This window comes from Amblyomma americanum, chromosome 7 (assembly GCF_052857255.1).
Source record: "Amblyomma americanum isolate KBUSLIRL-KWMA chromosome 7, ASM5285725v1, whole genome shotgun sequence".
NCBI lineage: Eukaryota > Metazoa > Arthropoda > Arachnida > Ixodida > Ixodidae > Amblyomma > Amblyomma americanum.
This window is the reverse complement of record NC_135503.1, coordinates 4,185,771-4,209,682: the sequence shown is the minus strand read 5'-3', so window position 1 is coordinate 4,209,682 and position 23,912 is coordinate 4,185,771. Positions and strand designations below refer to the sequence as shown.

General features: G+C 46.2%; 1 protein-coding gene across 1 annotated transcript in view; it reads right to left on the bottom strand.

Moving 5' to 3' along the window:
- Positions 1-21,516: 21,516 nt before the first annotated feature.
- LOC144098297 (uncharacterized) overlaps positions 21,517-23,912 on the bottom strand; it is a 39,471-nt gene continuing 37,075 nt past the window's right edge. The window contains exon 19 of the mRNA XM_077630816.1: positions 21,517-23,052. Within this exon, the coding sequence (XP_077486942.1) occupies positions 22,930-23,052 (123 nt within the window). The 3' untranslated portion in view covers positions 21,517-22,929. The remainder of the gene's footprint in view (positions 23,053-23,912) is intronic.

Genomic DNA, 23,912 nt, shown 5'->3' with positions numbered 1-23,912 from the left:
TCCACTGGGAAAGCCAGGCCTGGAGCAAAATGACAATTTTTTTCACAAAAAAAAGCATGGAGATACTTCAGTCATGACCCATTACTGAAAAAGGCTCTATTTTTTTCTTGCTGTTACGAAGGGAGCTGTGAAGAGCACTTCTGTTTGCACAGAAAAAGGTTTCGGAAAAAAAATGTGTAGAATTGTAATACACCCTACAAAACTAAAATCTAGTTCAGTTAAAAAGTAATTTAAGCTGTGTGTAGTATCTTTAAGTATGACTAAAAATGTATGGGAAACATGGGGCCTACCCTGTAACCTTGAGGCCCTGATTGCATGCATTATATAATAACTGGTGTTACTGCTCTGGTATGAGAAACACTCAAAAGTAAACAAGTACTATTAAGCTGTCCCATTGCATATCGGAACCCCTCCAAATTTTTATCAAGCCAAAAATCCATCCTGAATATCACTTATCATAGCAGTAGCAACTTTGACACGAATTGAAAAAAAAAATTGTGAACACAACACTGCAGTATTTGCAGCTCCATAACATACATACATCTTTATTTCCAGAAGACAACTGGATGGTCTCTTGGGCTAAAAGCTACACAAAAGCTTGACGAGGCCCAAGAGACCATTACAAGGCAGCAGTGTAAAGAATAGAAACATAATAGATGAATAGTACATAGGTAGACAGTAATAGGGAAATAATAAAACAGTTACTGTGACAGGTAATAATGATGTCAATCACGTAAAGCTACCAGTAATGAACTGAAACCAAAATAAAACAACTGAAAAGCACATACGCGGAAACAACAAACAAAAATTAATGAATCACAACTGCACAAAACAGGAATGTAATTGTTTTTTGTTCAAGCACACTGTGTGTCTATATTTGTTTAGTATTGTAGGGAGGTTATGGGTAAGTGACTGATATTTATAAAATGTACGAAAATGAGGAACTGCCCACGCATCAACATTTCTTGTTTGCACGCTAATATTTCGTCGCTCTAAGGATGCCAAGGACTTTAGAAGGTTAGTAACTTCAGGGGAGGAAAAGTAGATTGACTGTAATAGGCGAAATTCATACAACTTGTCTACACCTATGATATTGAATGATTCAAATGCACCCTTTGTAGTTTCCATGGGCTCAATATTTGCTATGTAACGGATGATTTTTTTCTGTAAAACCAGGAGTTTATTTAAATTGGTTTTTGTGGTTGTGCACCAAACTAGACTGCAGTATCTTAAATGAGAGTTAAACAAAGCATGATATACTTGAAGTTTTATCTTGGGTGGAAGTACAGTACGACAGCGCGATATAACTCCTGTAATCGAGGAAAGTTTTTTACGAAGGTGATCAATGTGAGCATCCCAGGTTAGATGTGAGGAAAAATGTACACCTAATATTTTATGGTTGTCAACGATTTCAATTTCTTGGTGCTCATAGGTTATAGTGTGATTTATTTCAACTAATTTGTTTTTAGCGCGGAATATAATAGCTTTAGTTTTAGTGCAATTGATTTGAAGTCTGTTTAACTTGGACCATGTGGATAACTTAGCTAAAAATTCATTACATTGCATGATTAAACTATCAGCATTTGGGCCAGAAATAAGAATAGTACTATCATCAGCATATATCACTAGTTTTACTGTATTATCAATATTCACCAAGTCATTAACGTATGTATTGAACAACAGCGGACCTAACACACTTCCCTGGGGTACGCCACTCTTTATCGGAAAAAGGGATGAGCTGCAGTTTTTGACAAACACTCTCTGAAACCTGTTGCTGAGGTAGCATTTCAGCAAAGCTAGACACGTGCCGCGGATCCCGTAAGCTTGTATTTTGGATAGAAGAATGTTATGGTCCAGACAGTCAAAAGCCTTGCTGAAATCTATAAAAACAGCCAACGAGAACAAATTACTTTCTATGTTTCGTAAAATATTTTCTTTTAATGTTAGTAAAGCAGTTTCCGTCGATCTGTCCTTCCTAAAACCGAACTGTGCATTTGTTATTATGTTTTCTTTGTTAAAGAAGTTAGTTATACGAGCAAAAATGATTTTTTCTAGTGCCTTAGAAAATACAGGGAGGACTGAAATTGGGCGATAGTTTGTTGCCAAGTTTGGGTCGCCACCCTTGAAGATTACAGAAACCCTGGCACATTTCATTTTTTCAGGAAAGACGCCCGAATCCAGTATTAAATTAAATATGTAAGCAAGTACGGATGTAAGTAAGGTCAATACATACTTTATCGGCATGATTTGAATGTTTTCAATATCAAGCGCCTTACTGTTTCGGAGCAACATGAAAGTGTTATAAATCTCCTGCTCATCAGTAGGCTGAAGGTATATTGTTTTCATTGTACTAGTGGAGATTCCAGTTGTATCTGGAGAATAGTCACAAGGATTTGCAATACTCACAAAATGATTGTTAAGGTAATCCGCAAGCGCTTTACCGCTCAATTCACAACCTTCATGTGTTAAAACATCCGGAAGGGAACTTTTACTTTTACGACCCAAAACAGTGTTTATTGCTTTCCATGCAGCATCCGGGCGTTGTCGAGCGCAGTCTGCAAATAACTGCTCATAGTATAAAGATTTGGCTCCCCAAGCTCAGCGTTTAGCTTATTCCGCAATATTTTAAACTCCTTTAGAGTTTCTTTTGAACGTGAACGCAAGAAAGAATGAAAGTGACGATTTTTATTTTTGATCATTTGTAAGTGTTCTCGAGTGACCCATGGTTTCTTAATCTTTTTTGTTGGCACGATAGTTTGCAAAGGGAAATGTTTAGCATAGATGCACACAAAACGATTTATGAATTCGTTATAAGCGTCATTCGCATCCACATTTTTTAGCACGGCAGACCAATCTTGGTTCATGATTTCATTTTTGAACGAGATTAGCTTTCCTTCGGTAATGCGCTGAACAAAAAATGTTTCCCTTTTCACATTCCTGTCCAGTGAATCAGTGCGATATGTTAAGAAAGTAGGACAGTGATCACTAACGTCGCAGGCAACTGTGCCTGCATTGTAAATTTCAGTGTCAAGATTCGTAACAATGAGATCTAGCATGGATGATGTAGAACATGTAATTCGAGTTGGTGTTTTAATCACATTTATGAAACCAGATGAAACCAGTTTTGTGCTAAAGTCACGAACACAGTTATTTTCCTCTAACATGTTTATGTTAAAATCACCACCACTGATGAGCCTAAGGTTGTTTTTACAAATAAATTCCAAGAAGTCTTCATAAAATTCTAAGAAGCGTGCAACATTCCCAGTTGGTGGACGATACAAGACAGAAATTATTTCTTGCTTATTTTTCAGCGTTAAGATTTCATAATCCACAGTGGTCTTACTGAATTCCGGCAAAATTTCACACTTCTTGTGCTTTGCAACTAGAATTGCGACGCCACCACCCCTGCTGTTTTTACGATTAAGAAAGAAGTTATTGTAACCATCTAGTTCCAACATTTTGCTGCTGTTTGTATACCAAGTTTCCGACAGCATTAGGACAGAAAATTGAGAGCAAAATTGCTGTAATAAAAGGACAATGTCATCTTCTTTACGGTTCACTGAACGTGCATTGATATGCATAACTGATTCGCATGATAAATAATCAAACTTCACATCAGATGGCAGAGTAAGCTCCTGATAATCCATCTTTCAATGCTTGAAAACACGAAGCAGATAGCCAGATGAGCACGATGTCGGCAATCACACGTTATCGTTATCACACGTTATCGTTGTGTTGCCCGCTTGAGTAGAAAAAATCTTGTCGACATGAACTAAGAACGAAAACCACGCAAAGGACGATACACAGGGAAGAAGTAGACAGGACGAGCGCGGACTTGCAACTGTTTATTGAAACACATCTTCCTTCCATCACCAACCCTACGCATGCGCAACAAGCAAACTCTATCTTATCGAGTTCAAGAACTTCAGCTCCTTCTTGTACGGATAGACCGAAGCCTCGCTTACACACTTCTCGGGCCCATATCTATCAATCTGCCAGGCTTCGATGACCTCACGCGTTTTCTGGTCTTTGGCCCTTCCGATTATCTTTGTACGCTCAAAGAGTGGCGTGCATTTATTGTCACAAGAAAGACAGTGTTTGGGCAAATGCATGCCGCTGTGAGAGCCCAACGAATTTTTGTGTTCTTGTAGGCGCTTATTAATGCAGCGTCCCGTTTGTCCCACGTAAACTGAGCCGCAACGAAGCGGGATTTCATACACTACTCCCATTCGACAGGACACAAACTTGATTTTGTGGTTTACACCACAGCCTGCTTTTGTTCTCGTTTCATTGTTAGTTAGCGCGCACAAACGGGACAGCTTACAAGGCGCCGAAAAGAAGATTTCCACACCGAATTTTCCTGCTACCCTCTTCAGGCCATGCGAGGTCTTATGTATATAGGGCAGTACTTCAAATTTCCGCCTCTCACGAATGCCAGATTCTCGAGCACTAGAAATTGGGATGACGGTTCTCAACAGAGACCCGGCAGCGGCCTGCAGAAGCGACGAGGGAAACCCAGCACAACTTAGTCGTGCGACTTGAGCGGAAAAGCTGAGTGAAACCTTGTGAAAACAGGACTTCAGTAATGATGACCTCAAGCAGGATGAAGCAATTCCTCTCTTAATAAGCTTAGAGTGACAGGAGTCATAGGGTAAAAGGGCCTTTTTTGTTCTAGGCATGTACATCCAACACAAGTGGTCCGGTTCACTGAAAAACAATCTCAAGTCCAAGAACTGTAAGCAAGAATTCTCAGGCAATTCCACGGTAAAATTCAAACTGGGAGCCTTAGATTTAAAAGACGTTAAAACTTCATTAGTGACCTCTTGTGGGTTGTCATTGGGATTCATTTTTAAGAGTATTAAAAAGTCGTCTACGTATCGGAAAACTCGCGCGATGCGGTCGTCAGTTAGCGCCCGTGAGAGTGAACAGTCAACTTCCGCTAAATATATTTCAGTGAGAACAGGTGCAACACTCGACCCTATACAAATGCCTCGTTTTTGCACATAGAATTTATCCTGAAAACTCACTAGCGTTGAGGAGAGGTACACATTCAACAGTTCCATGAAACCTTCTATCGAAATGCCGCAGGCATTTTGGAACCCCACAACCCCCAAACGCTCTATACAGTTGCTGACCGCCATGAGCAGTTCGTTGTGAGGAACCGAATAAAACAGCTCTTCAATGTCAACCGAGAAGCCATAATTAACACCTGGCATGCTCTCTTTGAAAATTTTCACAATGCCGTCCGAACTGGTGGTCTTGTAGGGGTCTTCAGGCGACAGACTCTTCAGGTGTCTTTGAAGGTATCGGCTAACAACTGCCTGCCAGGTTCCTCTCTCCGTTACGATTGCTCTAAAGGGGCATTCTAACTTATGACTCTTTGCACTAAAAAACACAGTGAGCACATGTACCTTGTTACTCATCACTTCATTCTTCATCCGCTCAAGCTTCAAATCATCTAAAAGCGCAACCGCTTTGGCCTTCGCCTTCGTCGGCTTCACATCCGCTTCTTCCCTGTGTATCGTCCTTTGCGTGGTTTTCGTTCTTAGTTCATGGATTACCAACTAGCCCCCCATCGTACACTCCTTCTTGTCGACAACGTCCTCACCTGTCACATGCACAGTGGGCGTGTTATCTGCCTGCTTGGCAAAGATTTTCCCGTTGTAGGACCACACCGATTTCCAGTTACACTCATATTTTTTTTTTCACAGCCATTGCAAGTAGTTTCTTCAATGCGGGACAGAGGTGCTCATTAACATATATTGCATCTGATTTGTCTAGGCCGATGTCTTTGCTTGTAAGCCGTGTTTTTTTCGCCTTCGTCAGGGCAATGTCTCGCTTCCTGCGGGATTTGAATTGGACGAGGATGTGCGACTTCCCAGCAGTTCGCGTCGGCACGCGATGGCAGACTTCAATGTCAGCTTCTTCTATCGGTTCTGAGATGGTGTTGCCAATTTTAGAGAGAATGTCAAGGTTTTATTAGCTCAGTCAAATCTGATGTATAGGAGGCTGCCTTCTAAGTGCAACACTGGGAAGGTGCTTTGAACCAGGGTGCCAAACCGGAATTTTTCGCGTGCAGTTACGGATTCGGGTTCACGCCTTTTGGGTTCAGTTCCTGGTTCGGCCCCAGAGCGACGTTCTGTTCAGATTCGGACCGAGTTGAACCAGTTCAAACAGGTTCGGCACTAAAAAAAACTAGCAAAACGGTTACGACTATGTAACGCGAGATTCAGCGATAACTGTGTAGGCGTTTAGTTTTGACAGGCAGCTGTTCCAAAAACAGCCACCTGTAGGCTTATGGGACCGAGGTTGACCGTACATAAGGTGATATCAGATGACGAGACACAAACGCACATCATTGATAAAGGCCTTAACACAATCTACGGTGTGTGACGCTGGATGACAACCGTATACCCGGGTTGCCATGGTAACACCCCCACCGGTTACGACTCGAAAGCCAGGGACGGGCGCCTGACAACTGTCGCTGTAAAAAGTTCCGAACATAGATGGATATATGCAAGCCTTGTTACGCTCTATTTTTGGTGTATAAATTTAAAAAATGCAAAAATGTACTGTCCGCAGCAAAAAGATGGAACTTTACGGCAAGAGCCGCAAAATCAAATGAATTCAAAATTAATGAAAATTCGCTATGTATATGCTAGAATCAATCCGATCGGGTACATCCTCCAGCATCAGCAGTTTCGGAGACGCCACTAGCCACCTTAACGCCACAATAGCTAGGTCTCTTCTGAAACTCGTGGCAGTCGAATTTCTCCTACGCAGAGTACGCAACGGGCGCCTTCAGGACTAGATAGGGTGCCTCAATGCCAGCGCCCGGGTGGAGACAACTTCAGCGGCGCCGCCATATTGAATCACGCGGGATCAGCGGCGCTAGCGTTTGTAACAGCGCCGTTCATGCTCTCGGCGCGCTTCAAGTGCTTTAACTTGAACGGCCTTTTGTAGCCGAGCATTTGGCGGTACATGGGAGAGGCCAGTTGTGATTCAATATGGCGACGTCGCTTAAGTTGTCTCCACCCGTGGAGCGGCGGCGCTGGCATTGAGGCACCCTAGTCAGGACTGCCGCATGCGGCCTCTACGTTACCGCACACTATTTGAGAGGAGGCAGCCTTCTATCGGCAGCTATGCAGACGGGCACCTATCCGTTGCCCCAAAGCCGACTCGGCCGACTTGCCAATCACTACCCAGCACACCTCCAACGTTTATCTTTTGAGCATGGAGGATGCTTTTGAGCAATCTCCTTCCTCTCAACCGCCCATCCACCACCCAAGAAGATCCTCTTTGCTGGGACTAGGACTACTGGCTCTCCCTAAGAACCAGCTTACCAAACATTTTATTTAAATCACCTGTTCTACATCGTGTAACTCGCGTATATACCGGGAGTTTCACTTGGGACGTTCTGCAATTCTTTAGAAATAGACTTTTGCAATTAGAAGAGCGGTTTTTTTTTTGGCATAACATTGTGAGCGGTGTGCCTTCCGGGCGGAATAAAGGAGTAACGGCGGCGTGAGGCCGTATGCCAAAATCGCTTAATTCGACCGTTACTGATCCGGAGTTCCCGGGTTCGTACCCGACTGCGGCGGCTGCGTTTTTATGGAGGCAAAACGCTAAGGCGCCCGTGTGCTGTGATCCTCATATGGTCTAAATTATTCCGGAGCCCTCCACTATGGCACCTCTTCTTTCACTCCCTCCATCCCTTCATTTACGGCGCGGTTCGAGTGTCCAAAGATATGAGAGATATACTGCGCCATTTCCTTTCCCCAAAAGTCAATTATTATTATATGACCGGTCGAGTATATATAGGCACGCGGAGTGTTGGAAGGTTCCTGATATTTCATTAACAGTAACAAGTGGTAAGGTTCCAACGTAGTTAAACCGAGTAGACTTGCGAAAGCATATGTGTTAACTTGGTTGGCTCATGGTTTTGCTTTCCTAGGTCGTCGGCACGTCTGGCGACGATATTAGTTTGATAGTAGTATTAGTAGAACACGACGACGTACAATGCACAGCAAACACGAGGCGTGATCGCCTGCGGCAATAGCATAGTGATTTCGTGCACATGCCAGCGAAGCCGATCGGTAAACGAATTCGCTTCTCTGCTGTGCCGCCACTGGTTCGAGTCCGGGCTATGTGGGAGTTGATTTTTTTTACTGCGTTAGCATGCTGCAGTATCCTTTCCTAATAACTTGGTTGTGTGTGTGTTGTGTGTGTGTGTGTGTGCGTGTGTGTGTGTGTGTGTGTGTGTGTGTGTGTGTGTGTGTGTGTGTGTGTGTGTGTGTGTGTGTGTGTGTGTGTGTGTGTGTGTGTGTGTGTGTGTGTGTGTGTGTGTGTGTGTGTGTGTGTGTCAGGCACGTAGGGGGCCCTCCCCCGAAATCGCGGTCCACCCCCCCCCCCCCCTCCTGGGCTTCGCCCGATACAACTGCCTCGGGCCACTCCCGAAACAAAATTTCTGGATACATGCCTGGTGTGTGTGTGTGTGCGTCCCAAAAGAAACAGGCCAGTGGTTGGTAACTCGCCGCCCTCGAGTTGGCAGCCGATGTGCCCGGCTGTCTTAGCTTAGGCCAGCGTCGGGCAACGACTGGCCAACTGCAAAAGGCAATTTCAACCGACCGCTGGCATTTTGAGAATGTGCGTAATTAGGGCACAGCCGCTGGTCAAAATGCTACATGTCTTCGTAACAGCCGGCAGAACATTTTTCAAATATACGAAAGTATGACCAATTAATTCATTTGAACGAAAACATCTTTGACTGAAGTCCGTCTGGTTGGGTTCTAGAGATAGTTGGGAGAAAACTGACGCCAACCAATATTTTTAACTTTACCCAACGTTTCGGGACCAACTCGCTCCCTTCAGGGCTGACTAAAGTGTGCCAGCAGCAGCGGGTTGCTGCCTTCGATCTCCCTTTGTTAGCACGTGACGCAGTCCACTAACGCACGCTGAGGGGAGTATTCCTGGAGTCCTATTCATCGCCTCCTTTGTAAGCCGGATGTGTAATGACTCCACATGTCGCCTCTTGAACAGGTTTGGCTCCACGGCGCCAAGACGCTCACCTCCTCGAAGGCTATCCGGTGGTCGGAGCGCTCGCAGTGTTCGGCGAGGTTGTTGGATTCTGAATTCATTAGCCGGATGCCATTTCTTTTGTGTTGCCTTATTCTTTGCTGGAGGTTTCTTGTTTCGCCGATGTATGAAGCCGGGCTTCATTTCCAAGGTCAGGATAGTCGAAACTACAAAATGCGCCTTGAAAAATGGAATAGGCTTACACAATAGGCGGTGTTGACAGCATTGCAGGACAAACTCTGCCATATATAGCGTCTCATGCGTAACTTAATTAGGTGGTATACCCGCCGCGGTGGCTCAGTGGTTAGAGCGCTTGGCTAGTGATCCGGAGTACACGGGTGGCCGCGTTTCGATGGAGGCGAAACGCAAAGGCGCCCGTGTGCTGTGCGATGTCAGTGCACGTTAAAGATCCCCAGGTGGTAGATTGTATTGGATTGTAAAACATTTATTGCGTTGAGAGCAGGTTGCAAGAGACTTATAACTAGATGGCCGCTAGCCCATGGCTGGCGGCGACCTCATTGGCCCGCTCGATTGCCCGTACTTGAATGTTGGGGTACGAGCTGACAAGCACGGCCTCCCACCACTCGGGAGAAGGGATCGAGCTGCAAGGTGGTAGAAATTGGAGCAATTATTCCGGAGCCCTCTTTTCTCAGTACGTCCCTCCTTCATCCCTTCCCTTACGACACGGTTCAGGTGTCCGCCGAGATGTGAGACATATACTGCGCCATTTCCTTTCCCTAACAACCAAATTTCTAATTTTCAGTTGGGTGGTACATTTTGTAAATGTTTCCTGGACGCAATAGCCTGCATGGGATCTAACGGGGGCTATTATTCACATTCCAATTAGCCCAATTGGTGCAATAATTGAACTGGTCCAATTTACGATGGAAAATTGCAGTGCGTCAATTGTTTATTTTTTTTACTGGTACGTAATCCGCTCATTTGCATTTCTCACTTGTGTCATTCTCACTGGAACACAACTGAATGTTAACGTGCAAGAGCCACTGGCTCCAACAGCAGCTGCAGGTCTCAGATTTGGAGTATATAAGCTCGGGAAAATTCCTTCTGTGGATACTCAGCATGCTGGTGCTACATGACCTTTTCTGGTTTGTGTAGCGTGTCGCGTCTACTTGTCGTTAGGCGCCGGTCTTCGTGACAGCGTGATAATATCACTACTCAGATTTCACCAGCCGCCGCGGTGACTCAGTGGTTATGGCGCTCGTAGCTGACCCGAAATACGCGGGTTCGACCCCGGCGGCGGCGGTCGCATTTCGGTGGAGGCGAAATGCTAGCTGGCGTTGTAGCAATAAATGCCTGTTTGTGTCAGTCAGGGAATAAGAATAAATGGAGAATACCTAAATAATCTGCGATTTGCTGATGACATTGCCTTGCTGAGTCACTCAGGAGGTGAACTGCAAATCATGATCAACGAGTTAGACAGGCAGAGCAGATCGATGGGTCTAAAAATTAACATGCAGAAAACCAAGGTAATGTAGCAAGGGAACAACAGATCACAGTTGGCAGGGAGAGCCTAGAAATTGTCCCGGAATACGTCTACTTAGGGCAGGTAGTGACAGCTGATCCGGATCATGAGAGGGAGATAACTAGAAGGATAAGAATGGGGTGTAGCGCATATGGCAAATTCTCGCAGATCATGAGTGGCAGTTTACCAATTTCCCTCAAGAGGAAAGTGTACAACAGCATAATCTTACCGGTACTCACCTACGGGGCAGAAACGTGGAGGCTAACGAAAAGAGTTCAGCTTAAGTTAAGGACAACGCAGCGAGCCATGGAAAGAAAAATGATAGGTGTAACGTTAAGAGATCGGAAGCGGGCAGAGTGGGTGAGGGAACAAACACGGGTTAATGACATCCTAGTCGAAATCAAGAGAAAGAAATGGGCTTGGGCAGGGCATGTAATGCGAAGGCAGGATAACCGCTGGTCTTTAAGGGTAACGGAGTGGGTTCCAAGAGAAAGTAAGCGTAGCAGGGGGCGGCAGAAGGTTAGGTGGGCGGATGAGATTAAGAAGTTTGCAGGCAAAGGGTGGATGCAGCTGGCAAAGGATAGGGTTAATTGGAGAGACATGGGAGAGGCCTTTGCCCTGCAGTGGGTGTAGTAAGGCTGATGATGATGATGATGATGTGTCAGTCAGAGTGTCGTTCCTTTATTCCCTCAGACCAAGGCCCGCTGTGGTCGGCGTGCGCTCGGTAGCATATGCTATCACAGGGTGGGGTCTGGCGGTTTTCAATTTTGTCAGCCGCGATTAAATGGGGGCAAACGTATTGACCCCCCACCCCTAATTTAATCCCCAATATCTGGCACCCAACGTGGGGCTTGCTCTTGGAAAATTGGACGGCTGTCTGTCCGGGCTCTTTGTCCGGACTAGACAAGTGCTAGACCTAGTGCGGATTTTCATTGCTAGCGCTAGCTAGGACCTGCGGCATGCTTTCTTGAGTGCGAGATGTATTGCGTGCAGCATGTTTCAACTTTTCGACATGCTCAGCACATTTTTAGTCATGTTTTCCCAGGAGTTTCTTCACGAGAACCACTTGGTCCACATCGGGGCAGCGCGAGGACGAGCCCGAAGCGAGTGCATGAGTACGGTAGCCGCGTAGGTGGCCCGAGTTTTCTGTACATACTTTTCCCTGCTGTCTAAATTTCGACGCTGGGAGTCGCGGCTCCAGGAGCTGGGTGGCCCGGGACAACGGGTGCCGCTACGAGCTCGCTGGTATTGCAGCTCGGCACCGGGTGCTCCGACACCGTCCGATACGGTGGGCGCCGACGTCGACCGCTCAGAAGCTGCTTCGTGCCACCCCACAGAGCTGAAGTCTCCTCGTGGCTGCGCGCACGTCACCCTTCTCGGGTCTTTGCTTAGTTGTCGTCTGGGTGGTAATCAGGCCTAAGGTTTCTCGGAGCTGCCTGCACCACGTCAGAGACGCGACCACCGGACCGTGGTGTTGAGAGGGGGCGCACTTTGCTGCCCACCCGTTTTTATGCGAAGCATACTAGCCGCACAACCGAGCTCTTCCTTGCTGCGCCGCGCGCGGCCGCGTAGCTACCACTTGACCTACATCGGCGCACCACGTGATATGACGTCACAACAGCTGTGAAAGCTGGGGCTCAACTCGTGCGCTCGCTTGCGGACGCGCAGCCTCCGCCGGCGGCCTAACTCCCGCTCCTACCACTAGGAGATACTGACGTCACGCAATTGTATAAAAGGCGACGCACTCGTTGAGTCAGTTGAGCAGCGAGATGTCGGCTAGGGAGAGGGCGGCTCGCCAGTCCGCAAAGCGCAAGTTACAAAGAGCCACGGAAACGGGAGAAGAACGAGAAGTACGGCTTGCCAAGCGACGTATGCTTCGCATCCTAAGCTTAACCGTAAGCTAAGCCAGGCCATTTTTTTTAACCTCGCACGAACTGAGCAGTCTCGTTCAACTCAAGAAAGGGCTTTATTCACTCGAACTTTGCATTTGCACAGCCGCGCGACACGCTTTGCTAGCGAGTTAAGCATTGCGCCACGAGGTCCATGCGGACGTCATTTCTCCTCCCGTGACCTACGTTAAAGGCACGCCGAGAATGTTTCGGCAATCTTGCAGATCCAGTGGAGTCACCCAGGCTTGCTGTTCGGTGCACATCGTCTCGCTGCCGCCTACTGAAAGCGCGATTGAGGTGTCCACTGACCCAGCAGTAACCATGGTGGTATACGTAATTAACCCCCTTGTGGTATGCTGCGCTGCCGCCGAAGCAGCGCTGTGCGAGTTGCGTCATTACTTATGCGCGAACCCTAGAACACACGATCACATGCCATGAGCCCGGCTAATAATTCACTCTACTTTGTTGTTCTCCGATGTTGTGACGTCCGGCCGCGGCGAATGTCCTGTGTAGCACGTGCTGGCACCATCCTTCTCCAGCACGTGGCGAGTGCTGGTCGCGCGGATCGCCATATACATAGAAAGCGGGTGCAAAAGTGTAAATCACACGATTAATGCAGACAGACAGTCTTTGCAACACGCGGTGCTGTTCAGCTGCAGTCCAGCGTTCGTGAGAGCCAGCTTCGTATCCGTTATGCTTTTTCTCCGTCGGCGCTGGCCGCTGGAGCGTCAAACCTCAAATGTCTTTCTTACAATAACTCCGGGGTGAAAAGGCGCCATCCTGGCGGCCTAAGCGTACTAGGCGATGGGGTTTCAGTCGGTCCGAGTGGACGATCTCGCGCCCTGATCACCGCGGCGGCGGTGATCAGGCAAAGGTGTAAGGGGTTCGACGAGATAACTGACTGAGGATGTTTGCTGAACAACGCGATAATGGCGCCCTGGTATTTATTAAGCAGTTTTGTAGACTGGTCCTGGCTGGATGAGGGCACCCGAAGCCAAACCAAGGATTTAGGATCGACGAGACGGCGGCAGCTAGACACCTAGGTTATAGGTAGAAGCGGCGCGGTTCGTTTCTGACAGTGCTGGTCGTGAGATGTAAAGTACGGGCGAGCGATCAGGCCGTTCGTCTGCGGATGGTGACATTGCGCGGTGAACGATGACAATCCCGAAGAATGGCTTCCACGACGGCCGGACAAGAAGACGCGACCGCGATCACTGAGCAATTCCTGAGGCGTACCGTCACGAAGAATGATGTTCTAAGTATGAAACTGGCGACGTGAAGGCCGTCGCAGCTGATAACGAGGCTGTTTAATATTCCGCACAGCATGTGGGATGATCAATGACCACAATGATACAGCGGTTCCCTGCGGAAGTGCTGGGAAGAGGCCGTAACGGCGGAGTCGATCCCAACACGGTCGAATGGCCAGGCTGGACAAGGTATAAATTAAGGCTGCAGGTGAGTGAGGTGGTGGGTTCTTGCGACGCTGACATTCGAGGCAGAGCGGGCGTACTGGCGGAAAAAACGATACATGCACCGCCAGTAATATCGAAGACGCAGACGGTAAAAGTGAAATGAATTGCGTTCATACATGCATAGCAAAGTAGGCGGGCGCGAACCAGGATTTCGCTGGTGGCGCCACCGCTGCGTCATGAAAAAAGCGTGCTGCCTGCTATCATTTATTTCCGGTGCCCCAGCTCAGGTTCTCGATGGCAGCTATAGCTGCCATGGCCAGCAGAAATCTTGTCCATCCTTTCTATTATTATTTTAATACACTATTACTACGAATTCCCCCGCCGGTCGGCACACGTCATTGGGGAAGGAAACAACTCAGGAGAGGTGGTTACGTCATATTTTTTGATCCAGAATAAACAAGCTAGTTGTATTTTATATCACTGTTTAAGCACTCTGTCGGATCGAGTCGAGCCAGTGGTGAGTACGTGCATAAGATCTACGGAAATCTGAAAACATAAAAATATGAAAACAAAAATCTGGTCGTCTCCATTTACTGCACACATGAAACGTAAAGTACGTAATTTATTCACACAACAGTGTACTGTATTGTATAACAAATCAAGTGCTACATAAAGAGGACAACGTATATAGGATTATTCATACTTCACGCTACTGGCAGTGGCGCAACTTAAGTTTTTGCCGCTGCCTTTGACCTTCTCTTACCTTGTTCAGGCCCTTAACAAAAAATCTGAACCTTAACTTGACCACTTCGGACAAATTTTCCTTCTCATGGCTAGAGCAGCCAAGCTGCGGCAGTGAGAATGAACGTAAGCACTTGGTGAAATCTATAAAACTCATGAAGAACATTTCTGCTGGAGAAGGCGGTGAATTCGTCCTCGCGATTAGCTTGACTGCAGTGGACAGGGCGGAACTATGGTAAACAAGCCCACCATTGTCAAAATGAGCCGTGAAGTGAGAACTCTCATCCATGTTTGCGTCATTTGGTGTCACACAAAGGCAAGATGCACACTGCGGGCATGCGGTTTTTGCGATTGTCTTTCTCGCCACATAGCCAGCAGCATAGTAGATCAAGGCAGCGTTACTTTTCCTTTCTACGTACCCGGCATGGTCATTTCTGAACAGAACATTATCAATTGCCTCCTCGACTTCATTAACATTTCCATGGTCAAATAAATCATCAATAATGTTCAAAAGTGGCGCTGCCTTCGTGCTAGACTGTGATACAGGTGCTTCACTCAAGAGGGCTTTCATAACATCTGATGAGCAGTTTCTACCTCTAAGTGGTTTTGCCAGGTTATAAAACGACATTAAGTTAACAGCCACCAGAAACTGTGACACAGTAAGGCGGTCGTTACAACCGGATGACTGTCTTATAATGCCGAAAACATTTTCCAGTTTGTCCCGACTCAAACGCGATGTGAAGAAATAGTTGTATCCTACAGTGGAGCTAAGGTAAGATAGCAAGTATAATGTACTTCTTATCGTAACCCTTAGTCCACAAGCCATGTTTTCAGTAAGAAATCCGCCCCCGGCTGGTTCTGCATGCCGCTGCCATGCGTCTAGGGAATGTAAAAAAAAAATTGGAATTTTTCATCTGCAGTATCGCTTCGGTATCACACACCGGTCCTGTATCAATGTCTGTCTGCTCGGAATCGGAACGCTTCTGGAGTTCTTTCGATGCGTCTCCACGAGAGGCGCAATGAGAGTCAACCCACGTATCATCACCGTCGACTGCAGAGCACAACTCGGGATATCCACCAGCTCGACATTTCTCTTCCGTTGTTTAGGTGCCGGTCCTTGGTTGCAGATGTTTCACGCCTTCCTTTTCACCGTCTTTTTAGACACAAGATTAGCTGGGTAATTTTCAAGTACTGTAGGGACAGCATCGGGCTTCAGGCGCGGCTTCTCTCGGGCGAGGTCGTTCACGACGCCGTTCACCGTAATCTTAAAAGATCTTTCGATACATTCGCTCTCAAAATGTTTTTCGCACACGACAGCTTTCGGTGTAAGCCTTCTGTCTGCCCTCTTGATCTTATTTTCCCATTCAGCAAACCGTGCTGGGTCCGCCGGTGCAGTGAACAAAGACACCTTTTCTTCGTAAGACCAATAACCGCTTCCACAGAACGGAACAAAACACGTCCTCTCTTTGCATTGCCTCTTCGCCTTTGACATCTCAGGACGTTTTTGCTCACGTTTAGCGTCTTCCAGCTTCACAATCCAAGAGATGATGCCTGTCAAACATTGATTTCACACGTCCTAAGCAATCGCGCGAGGCTGCGCGGCATCGGCGCGACAGCAGACGACAGGCGCACCCACTCTACCGGCAGCGCCCCTTGCGGCCTCTCCGCGCAGTCATCGCGGCGGGGGCATCGCCCTCCCGTTAGAAACGCGCGCGCTATGCGCACACTAGCCAGTATATTTCTAGGCACTATACCTTGGCTGTGCCGTCGGCCAGACTCCCAGTAGTCACTGTGAAAGCGTGTCACTTCCGGTACACTTTTTGGCTTGCAGCTCGGATAGCGAGGAACTCTCCTGAGCTCTCCTTCCTCCATGGCACACGTACTCATCTAGACACCATAAGTAATTAAAGATTCGCAGAAGTTGCAAAACTGCGCCCTCGCGTGCGGCTACACAACAGCCAACGGTTCGGTAGTTTCGGATTCTGGCGCGACGCACGTGACCACATGTGACGCAGGCTCCTGAGGCTACCAGAAGTAGAGAGTTCTAGAAGGATTTTGCTCTCGCTGCCGTTCGTACGAGAAGGCAACCGCCGGCGCGAGCGAGCCGGGCAGAGGCGGGTAAACAGCGCGAAACTGACTTTTATTTACGGGAACCAATTTACAAACGAACCACCGATTTTTTTTTACGCTACTCGCTCACAGCCGCACGCGGTGACGCCATCTTCCCAAGCCAGCCCTGCGAGCACCCCCTTGCATGCTAGCGTGCTTGCGCAGCAGGGATTGCAAAATATGCGAGTAAAATTTTCTTTAATATAAATCCGGGTAACAAATTAGGGATGCGCAAATTCCCGAGTAAATACGGCAGTTGACTTTCTTGAACTTCTGGGTAATTGTGTAAAGATGGTCATCATGCACGCGGGTGCTACTCGTGGCATCGGTGGAGCACACGACAACTTGCTGCTTCAGGAATTTCTTGCGCTACCTTTGTTTCCATCATCATCAGCCTGACTACACCACTGCAGGGCAAAGGCCTCTCCCATGTCTCTGGAATTAACCCTGTTCTTTGCCAGCTGCGCCTACCCTATGCCTGCAAACTTCCTAATCTCATCCACCCACCTAACCGTCTACCGCCTCCTGCTAAGCTTGCCTTCTCTTGGAATCCATTCCGTTACCCTCAAGGACCAGCGGTTATCTTGCCTTCGCAGTACATGCCCTGTCCAAACCCATTTCTTCCTCTTGATTTCAACTAGGATGTCATTAACATGCGTTTTTTCCCTCACCTACACTGCCCGCTTCCGATCTCTTAACGTTACACCTATCATTTTCTTTTCCGTGGCTCACTGTGCTGTCCTTAAGCTGAATCCTTTTCGTTAGCCTCCCCGTTTCTGCCCCGTAGGTGAGTACCGGTAAGATACAGCTGTTACACACTTTTCTCCCGAGAGATATTGGTAACCTGCTATTCATGATCTGAGAGAACTTGCCATATGCACTCCACCCCATTCTTATCCTTCTAGTTATTTCCCTCTCATGGTCCGGATCAGCTGTCACTACCTGCCTTAAGCACACGTATTGCTTTACCACTTCCAGCACCTCGTTGCCAATTGTGAACTGCTGTTCGCTTGCTAGACTGTTGAACATTACTTTTGTTTTCTGCATGTTAATTTTCCGACCCACCGTACTGCTCTGTCTGTCTAACTCATTAATCATGATTTGCAGTTCATCTCCTGAGTGACTCAGCAAGGCAATGACATCAGCGAATCGCAGATTATTTAGGTATTCTCCATTAACTCTTATCCCCAACTGTTCCCAATTCAGGCCTCGGAATACCTCCTGTAAACAGGCGGTGAATAGCATTAGCGAGATCGTGTCTCCTTGCCTGACGCCCTTCCTTATTGGAATTTTATTGCTGACTTTATAGAGGACTATGGTAGCTGTACAGTTTATATATCTTCCAGTATTTTGACATCAGGCTTATCTACACTCTGATTCCGCAATGCCTCTATGACTGCTGAGGTTTCCACCAAATGCTTACTCGTAATCAATGAAGGCTATATATAGGGGTTGGTTATATTCTGCGCATTTCTCTGTCATCTGATTGATAGTGTGAATATGATCCATTGTGGAATATCCTTTACGAAAGCCTGCCTGATCATTTGGTTGATTAAAGTCTAAGGTTGCCCAGACTGTATTAGCGATTACCTTAGTAAATACTTTGTAGGCAACGGACAGTAAGCTCATCGGTCTGTAATTTTTCAAGTCCTTGGCGTCTCCTTTCTTATGAATTAAGATTATATTCGCGTTCTTCCAAGTTTCTGTTACGGTTGAGGTCATAAGGCATTGCGTATACAGGGTGGCTAGTTTTTCTAGCAGAATATCCCCTCCGTTTTTCAACAGATCTGCTGTTATCTGATCCTCACCAGCTGCTTTTCCCCTCTGCATTGCTCCTATGGCTTTCTTTATTTCCTCTTTCGTTACTGGCGGGATGACGCATTGCTGAGCGCTACTGTCTATATCATTAACATTCTGATTACACAGGCTACTGTATAGACTTGTATAGAACTCTTCGGCTACTTTAACTATCTTATCCATATTGTTAATGACATTGCCCTCCTTGTCTCTTAATGCATACATCTGGTTTTTACCTATGCCTAGTTTCCTGCTCACTGCTTTTCGGCTACCTCCGTTCTTTAGAGCATTGAATTTCCTTACGTCGGCTACCTTGCGCTTATTTATTAACTTCGATAGCTCTGCTAGTTCTATCCTGTATACAGGGTTAGACACCCTCATGCTTTGACGTTTCTTAATCAGATGTTTCGTCTCCTGAGATAGCTTGCCAGTATCCTGTCGAACCGTCCTACCGCCTACTTCTACTGCACACTCCGTAATGATAGCTGTCAGATTATCGTTCACTGTATCAACATTAAGGTCGTCATCCTCAGTTAAAGCCGAATATCTGTTCTGCAGCGATATCCAGAATTCCTGTACTTTTCCTCTTACCGCTACCTCGTTAATAGTCTTCCTCTTCACTAGCTTCTTCCATTCCCTCTTCAAGTCTAAGCTAATTCGAGACCTTACCATTCTGTGGTCGCTACAACACACCTTTCCGAGGACCTCCACATCCTGCAAGATACCAGGGTGCGCACATAGTATACAGTCAATTTCATTTTTAGTCTCCCCATTAGGGCTCTTCCAGGTCCACTTGAGGACTTCTCCTGTTCATGATGCGTTATTTCTATCTGCGAACTCTACTAATAGCTCTCCCCTGCTATTTTTAGAACCTATCCCATAGCCGCCTACCACACGGTTGGCAGCCTGCCTCTTGCCCACTTTCACATGGAAGTCGCCCATCAGTACAGTGTACTGTGTTTTTACTTTCTTCATACTTTGTTATCATACAGACAAGCAAAAGTGTGGGCTTAACTTTTTGGTTGGGAATAGGGCGAATGTCCTCCCTTTGCAGTTGAGCCATACTGCATAGCTATCCGTGGGAAGCAGTGCCAAATTAAGGGGAAGCTGTCCTAAAACGGGAAAGGGTTCCTTGGCATGAGACAGTTTCTGGCAGCCAGCTAGACTAACTAGCTGGCAGCAATACATCTTTGGAATATAAACATTTCAGTAGAAATCTGCCTGGTCTGGAGGTGAATTAGAGAAAAAGAAACTGTGATCAACCCCTGAAGGTGCCAAGTTGGCACCAAAACATCAGTTCTCCAATGAGACTTTGGTAGGAGTACCACTTTTTTTTTTTCTCCAATATATCTTCCTTTGTACTTAAAGGGGCTGTGAAACACCGCTTGAACGGACACTGGTTACACTTCAGATGGATTCTTTTTGTCACACAGATGCTGACTCAAAAATAATTATGAGAATCAATGCATAGGAACGGGAGTTATTCAATGAAGACATTTCAAAATACAAGCAAACAAAATTCTGCCCTCAACTCGATTTTCGCGCAGCTGCCCATTCCCATTTCACTCTCCCAATGACAACACTTAGTGTGACCAACCAAAATAGCCTATCTGAGCATGTGGCGGAAGTTTGCACTCCATGGTTGCCTGTTCTCTGTAGCTCGTTCATGCCAAGGCTGGCAGCGCCGTTTGCATGGTTACAACAACCATGTGAACGCCCAGCTGACCCAGCGATGCTTCATCGTCGCGTCGACAGCGCAGAAGGGAACACTGATCAGTGACGTTCCCTTACTTATGGATCCAAACTCGAGTGCGAAATACTGCGATGGTGTGACAGCCTGCGCAAGATATCAGACACATTTAGCAAAGCGTAGCGCTACTGCTTACCGCCAACCATCGCCCGTCGTTTATAGCGCGCTGGTTATAATCACGCCGAGCAAGGAGCGTGCGCTGTTGACGGGAGCGTGGCGCCATCTGGCGCCGCCGCTCGGTGATCCTCCACAAGCTGACGATGCGCACTCCCTGCTAAATGTGAAACGAGCGCATCCTTCCTTGGGACCGAAACGAACGCTTAAAAAGTTCAATGGCTCGATTGGATCGATTCTGCAAAGCCGCTCTCAGATACATAGAGAGTAGCCATAAGTGTTGAGTGCTAGGTCGTAGAATGTTTACAGAGAGGCGCAAAGTCCTTCGATGCAAATATTAGCCAGAGCCTCTGGTGGTGTATTTTTGAAAGCCATAAGTGTTGAGTGCTAGGTCGTAGGATGTTTACAGAGAGGCGCAAAGTCCTTTGATGCAAAAAGTAGCCAGAGCCTCTGGGACACCGTCAGCGCCACGAATTTGTTTTTACGAGCTAATTAAAATATTAAAAACCGCAGTATACGCGGTACGACCAATGCTAATAGCTACACTATAACTCATTCTATGCAACCAACAGGCAGAACAATGCACTGAAAATGTGTTTCAGGGCCCCTTTAAGAACTGCACAGGTACAGTCGGAGAAAATCTAGAGATTTGAAATAAAATTCATCCACTAACTTGGGGCCTGCATGAATAAGTCCTCTCATTGCAACTATAGTAGCTCTGAAACCTGATGTTCGATTCAGAGGCCCTCAATGGTATGCAACATGCCATGTTTTAGTGCGACAGCACTTCTAGCCATACTCCCCAGGTTTCAGCGGTGTGTGTGCATGTGCGTGAAGCCTACACACACAACAATTAAAGCACGCCATTCCTTTTCTCAACACCAGAATCCACAGATTTTGAGCATAACTGGCTCCCTGGGTCAGTGGATACATCAATGATTCTTTGAAGTATGCGGTGGTGGTGTCCATCAGCAAAAAACTATGCTTTCGCACATTTTGTGCTTATCAATGCTTTTAAACAGCCAACCTTTTTTTTTTTTGCCGTAGCAACGGAAGAAGCTGAAAAGCAGTGGGATCTGTAGGTGTTTTCACAAAAGACAAACTACTACAGAGTCATTAATGCTGCCAAGCCGGAACTATAGATACTACTTCTAAAATTATTTTTATTAATGATGAATGAAATGGTAGTAAAACAAGCAGATGAGCTTAATAGCAGACCAGTAAATAAATCAACAGAGATGAGTCGCAGACAAGTAGATCTTTCTTTCCCCATTTCCACCAGCTAACAACCTCATCATGTTTACAACTAGTATGCCAAGCATGTAAAAAATGTTCTAAACACCGAGATGAACCAACAGCCTAGCATTTTACATACAGCTAATTAATACAAATAACTTGAGGGAATTATCTATAGGGACAGACAAGCACAGCACAATGGTAGAAAGCACGTTGTTTGTAGCAGACTTTAGTTTCTATCTCGAGTTGCCTAACAACAAGAACCATGAACACATAACATCAGGTGTGCCACTAAGTTTTGCCGTAAGCCACTGCATTTGCTCTTACATTGTGTCACATGCTGTCTGAAAGCAATTGAAATTGTAACAAAGTGTGACTGCAACAAATATGACAGTCTGACCAGATGCTAGGCTGCATGCAGAAGCACAAACTGAATGTCCCTGTTTCAGCACTAGATTAGTCTCAAACAATTGGTTAAGTTGCCACCATGCCCTTTCCACAGAGAGATGCCAGTTTGTCGATGATGGCACATAGCGCCACTTCCCAAGGAACACGCCTGAAATCACGCTCACAAAAAGTTATGCTCACTAGTGCATTTCTCGAAATCTTGTGTGTGTTGCAGGTGCACTGGAAGTTGTGGAAATGGCATAACACTCAGCGCTTGTGTGAACCACAGCTGCACAAAAGGTGTCTTTTCAATAAATTGCACTGTGTACAACCCAGGACACAATGTCGTCAGTTGTGCCTGAAAGGACACCTAATTTTAGTTGCACGTTTTCTTCTTTCAAATGATGCGTTAGGCAATAGAATAAGTGGATCATTGTGTTGTATTCGCCTATGACCGCTATATAATTTATAACTGAATTTCTCCTCTCATGCTGTTCCGGTTTCAGTTCCATCAACCGAACAATGGCTGTTATGTGCAGTTGACCTTCACATGAGGCACGAAAAAACCTGCAATATCAACACTGGTACATAGATTTGATTCACTACAACACTTTACTAGGTGCAATGACAACTAACGACGTATCAGCAGTTATAGTGTCGTTTTTTTCATGCCTCACATGACCTGAAGGTCAACTACATGTCACAACCATCGTTTGATTGAGGAAACAGAAACCGGAACAGCGTCAAGAAGAAATGCAATAATAAATTATTTAGCAGTAGCAGGTTAATGTTACGCAGTGATCCATGCATATTAATGTCTAACAGATCGTTTGAAAGAAGAAAACACGCAAGCAATAATTTGGTGTATATATAGTCCTTTAAGGCTTTGGCAGGCACGTGACATGAAACCGCTTTCGTGAAGTTTCCCTGGAACAGTCACTTTGTCAGTTCACTGTAACAGTTTTCACACACTCTGACGGGCTTCTTGGATGATGCAGTGGCTGCACTTTTCGATGAGCACTCGTTGCAGAAGATGTTTCCACAGTTTCGGCAGTGGTGCTGTAAGATGGCCATAAGAAGTCTTCTTTATGCGTGCAGAGTACACTGGTTACTCTGCTCACAAAGTTCAAGCAATTGAATGCATCAGCTATGTGGGAAGGACGGTCTGCTATCAGCCCTGCCTTCTTCCAGTCATGGGTGTCCTATGCCAGCAAATTTCCTATCTTATCTCCCCAGCCTGCCAATGTAAACCCATTCTTCTTACCCTGTTACCTGCTCTGCAACCACGACAGACAACTGGTTATCCATTTTGTAAACTGTGGGGTTTGTCCAGAAGCAATGTGATGGGCAATGAGGGATGCTGTAGTGCAGGGCTTCGGTTTAATTTCAACTGCTTGGGGCTCTTTAACATGCGCTGACATCACACACACACAGGTGACTTTTGCATTTCGCCTCTATCAAAAAATGACCACCGCAGCTAGGGTTGGATCCGTGTCTTCTGGCTCGGTTGCCAAACGTACTGACGACTGAGCCACTGTGGTCGGGTCCGAAATCCATCTGCTTGTCATCATTTCAGCTGAAACATATGCAACTCTAGTTTGTTCTCTAATCACAGTTTTCTCTTCCATCGTTTGCTGCGTTTCTCTTAGTCTCATTTGGAGCCTTTTTGTTAACCTCCAAGTTATGGCTCCACAGGTGGGTAGTACAGTAGACTCACGGAAATTCAAACTCAGATAATTTGTACTTTTGGTTAATTCAAACAAATATAAAAATTTTGGTTGGCTGTCTATATTTTCAATACATTTTAAAGCTGCTTAATTCGTACCACAATTTCTCTTCAGGCACAGCTGTAATTCTTTCCATTTTAAGTGCATCTGTAAGGCTGCACTGTTGTGTTCACTAGTGCAGTGAGGATTACT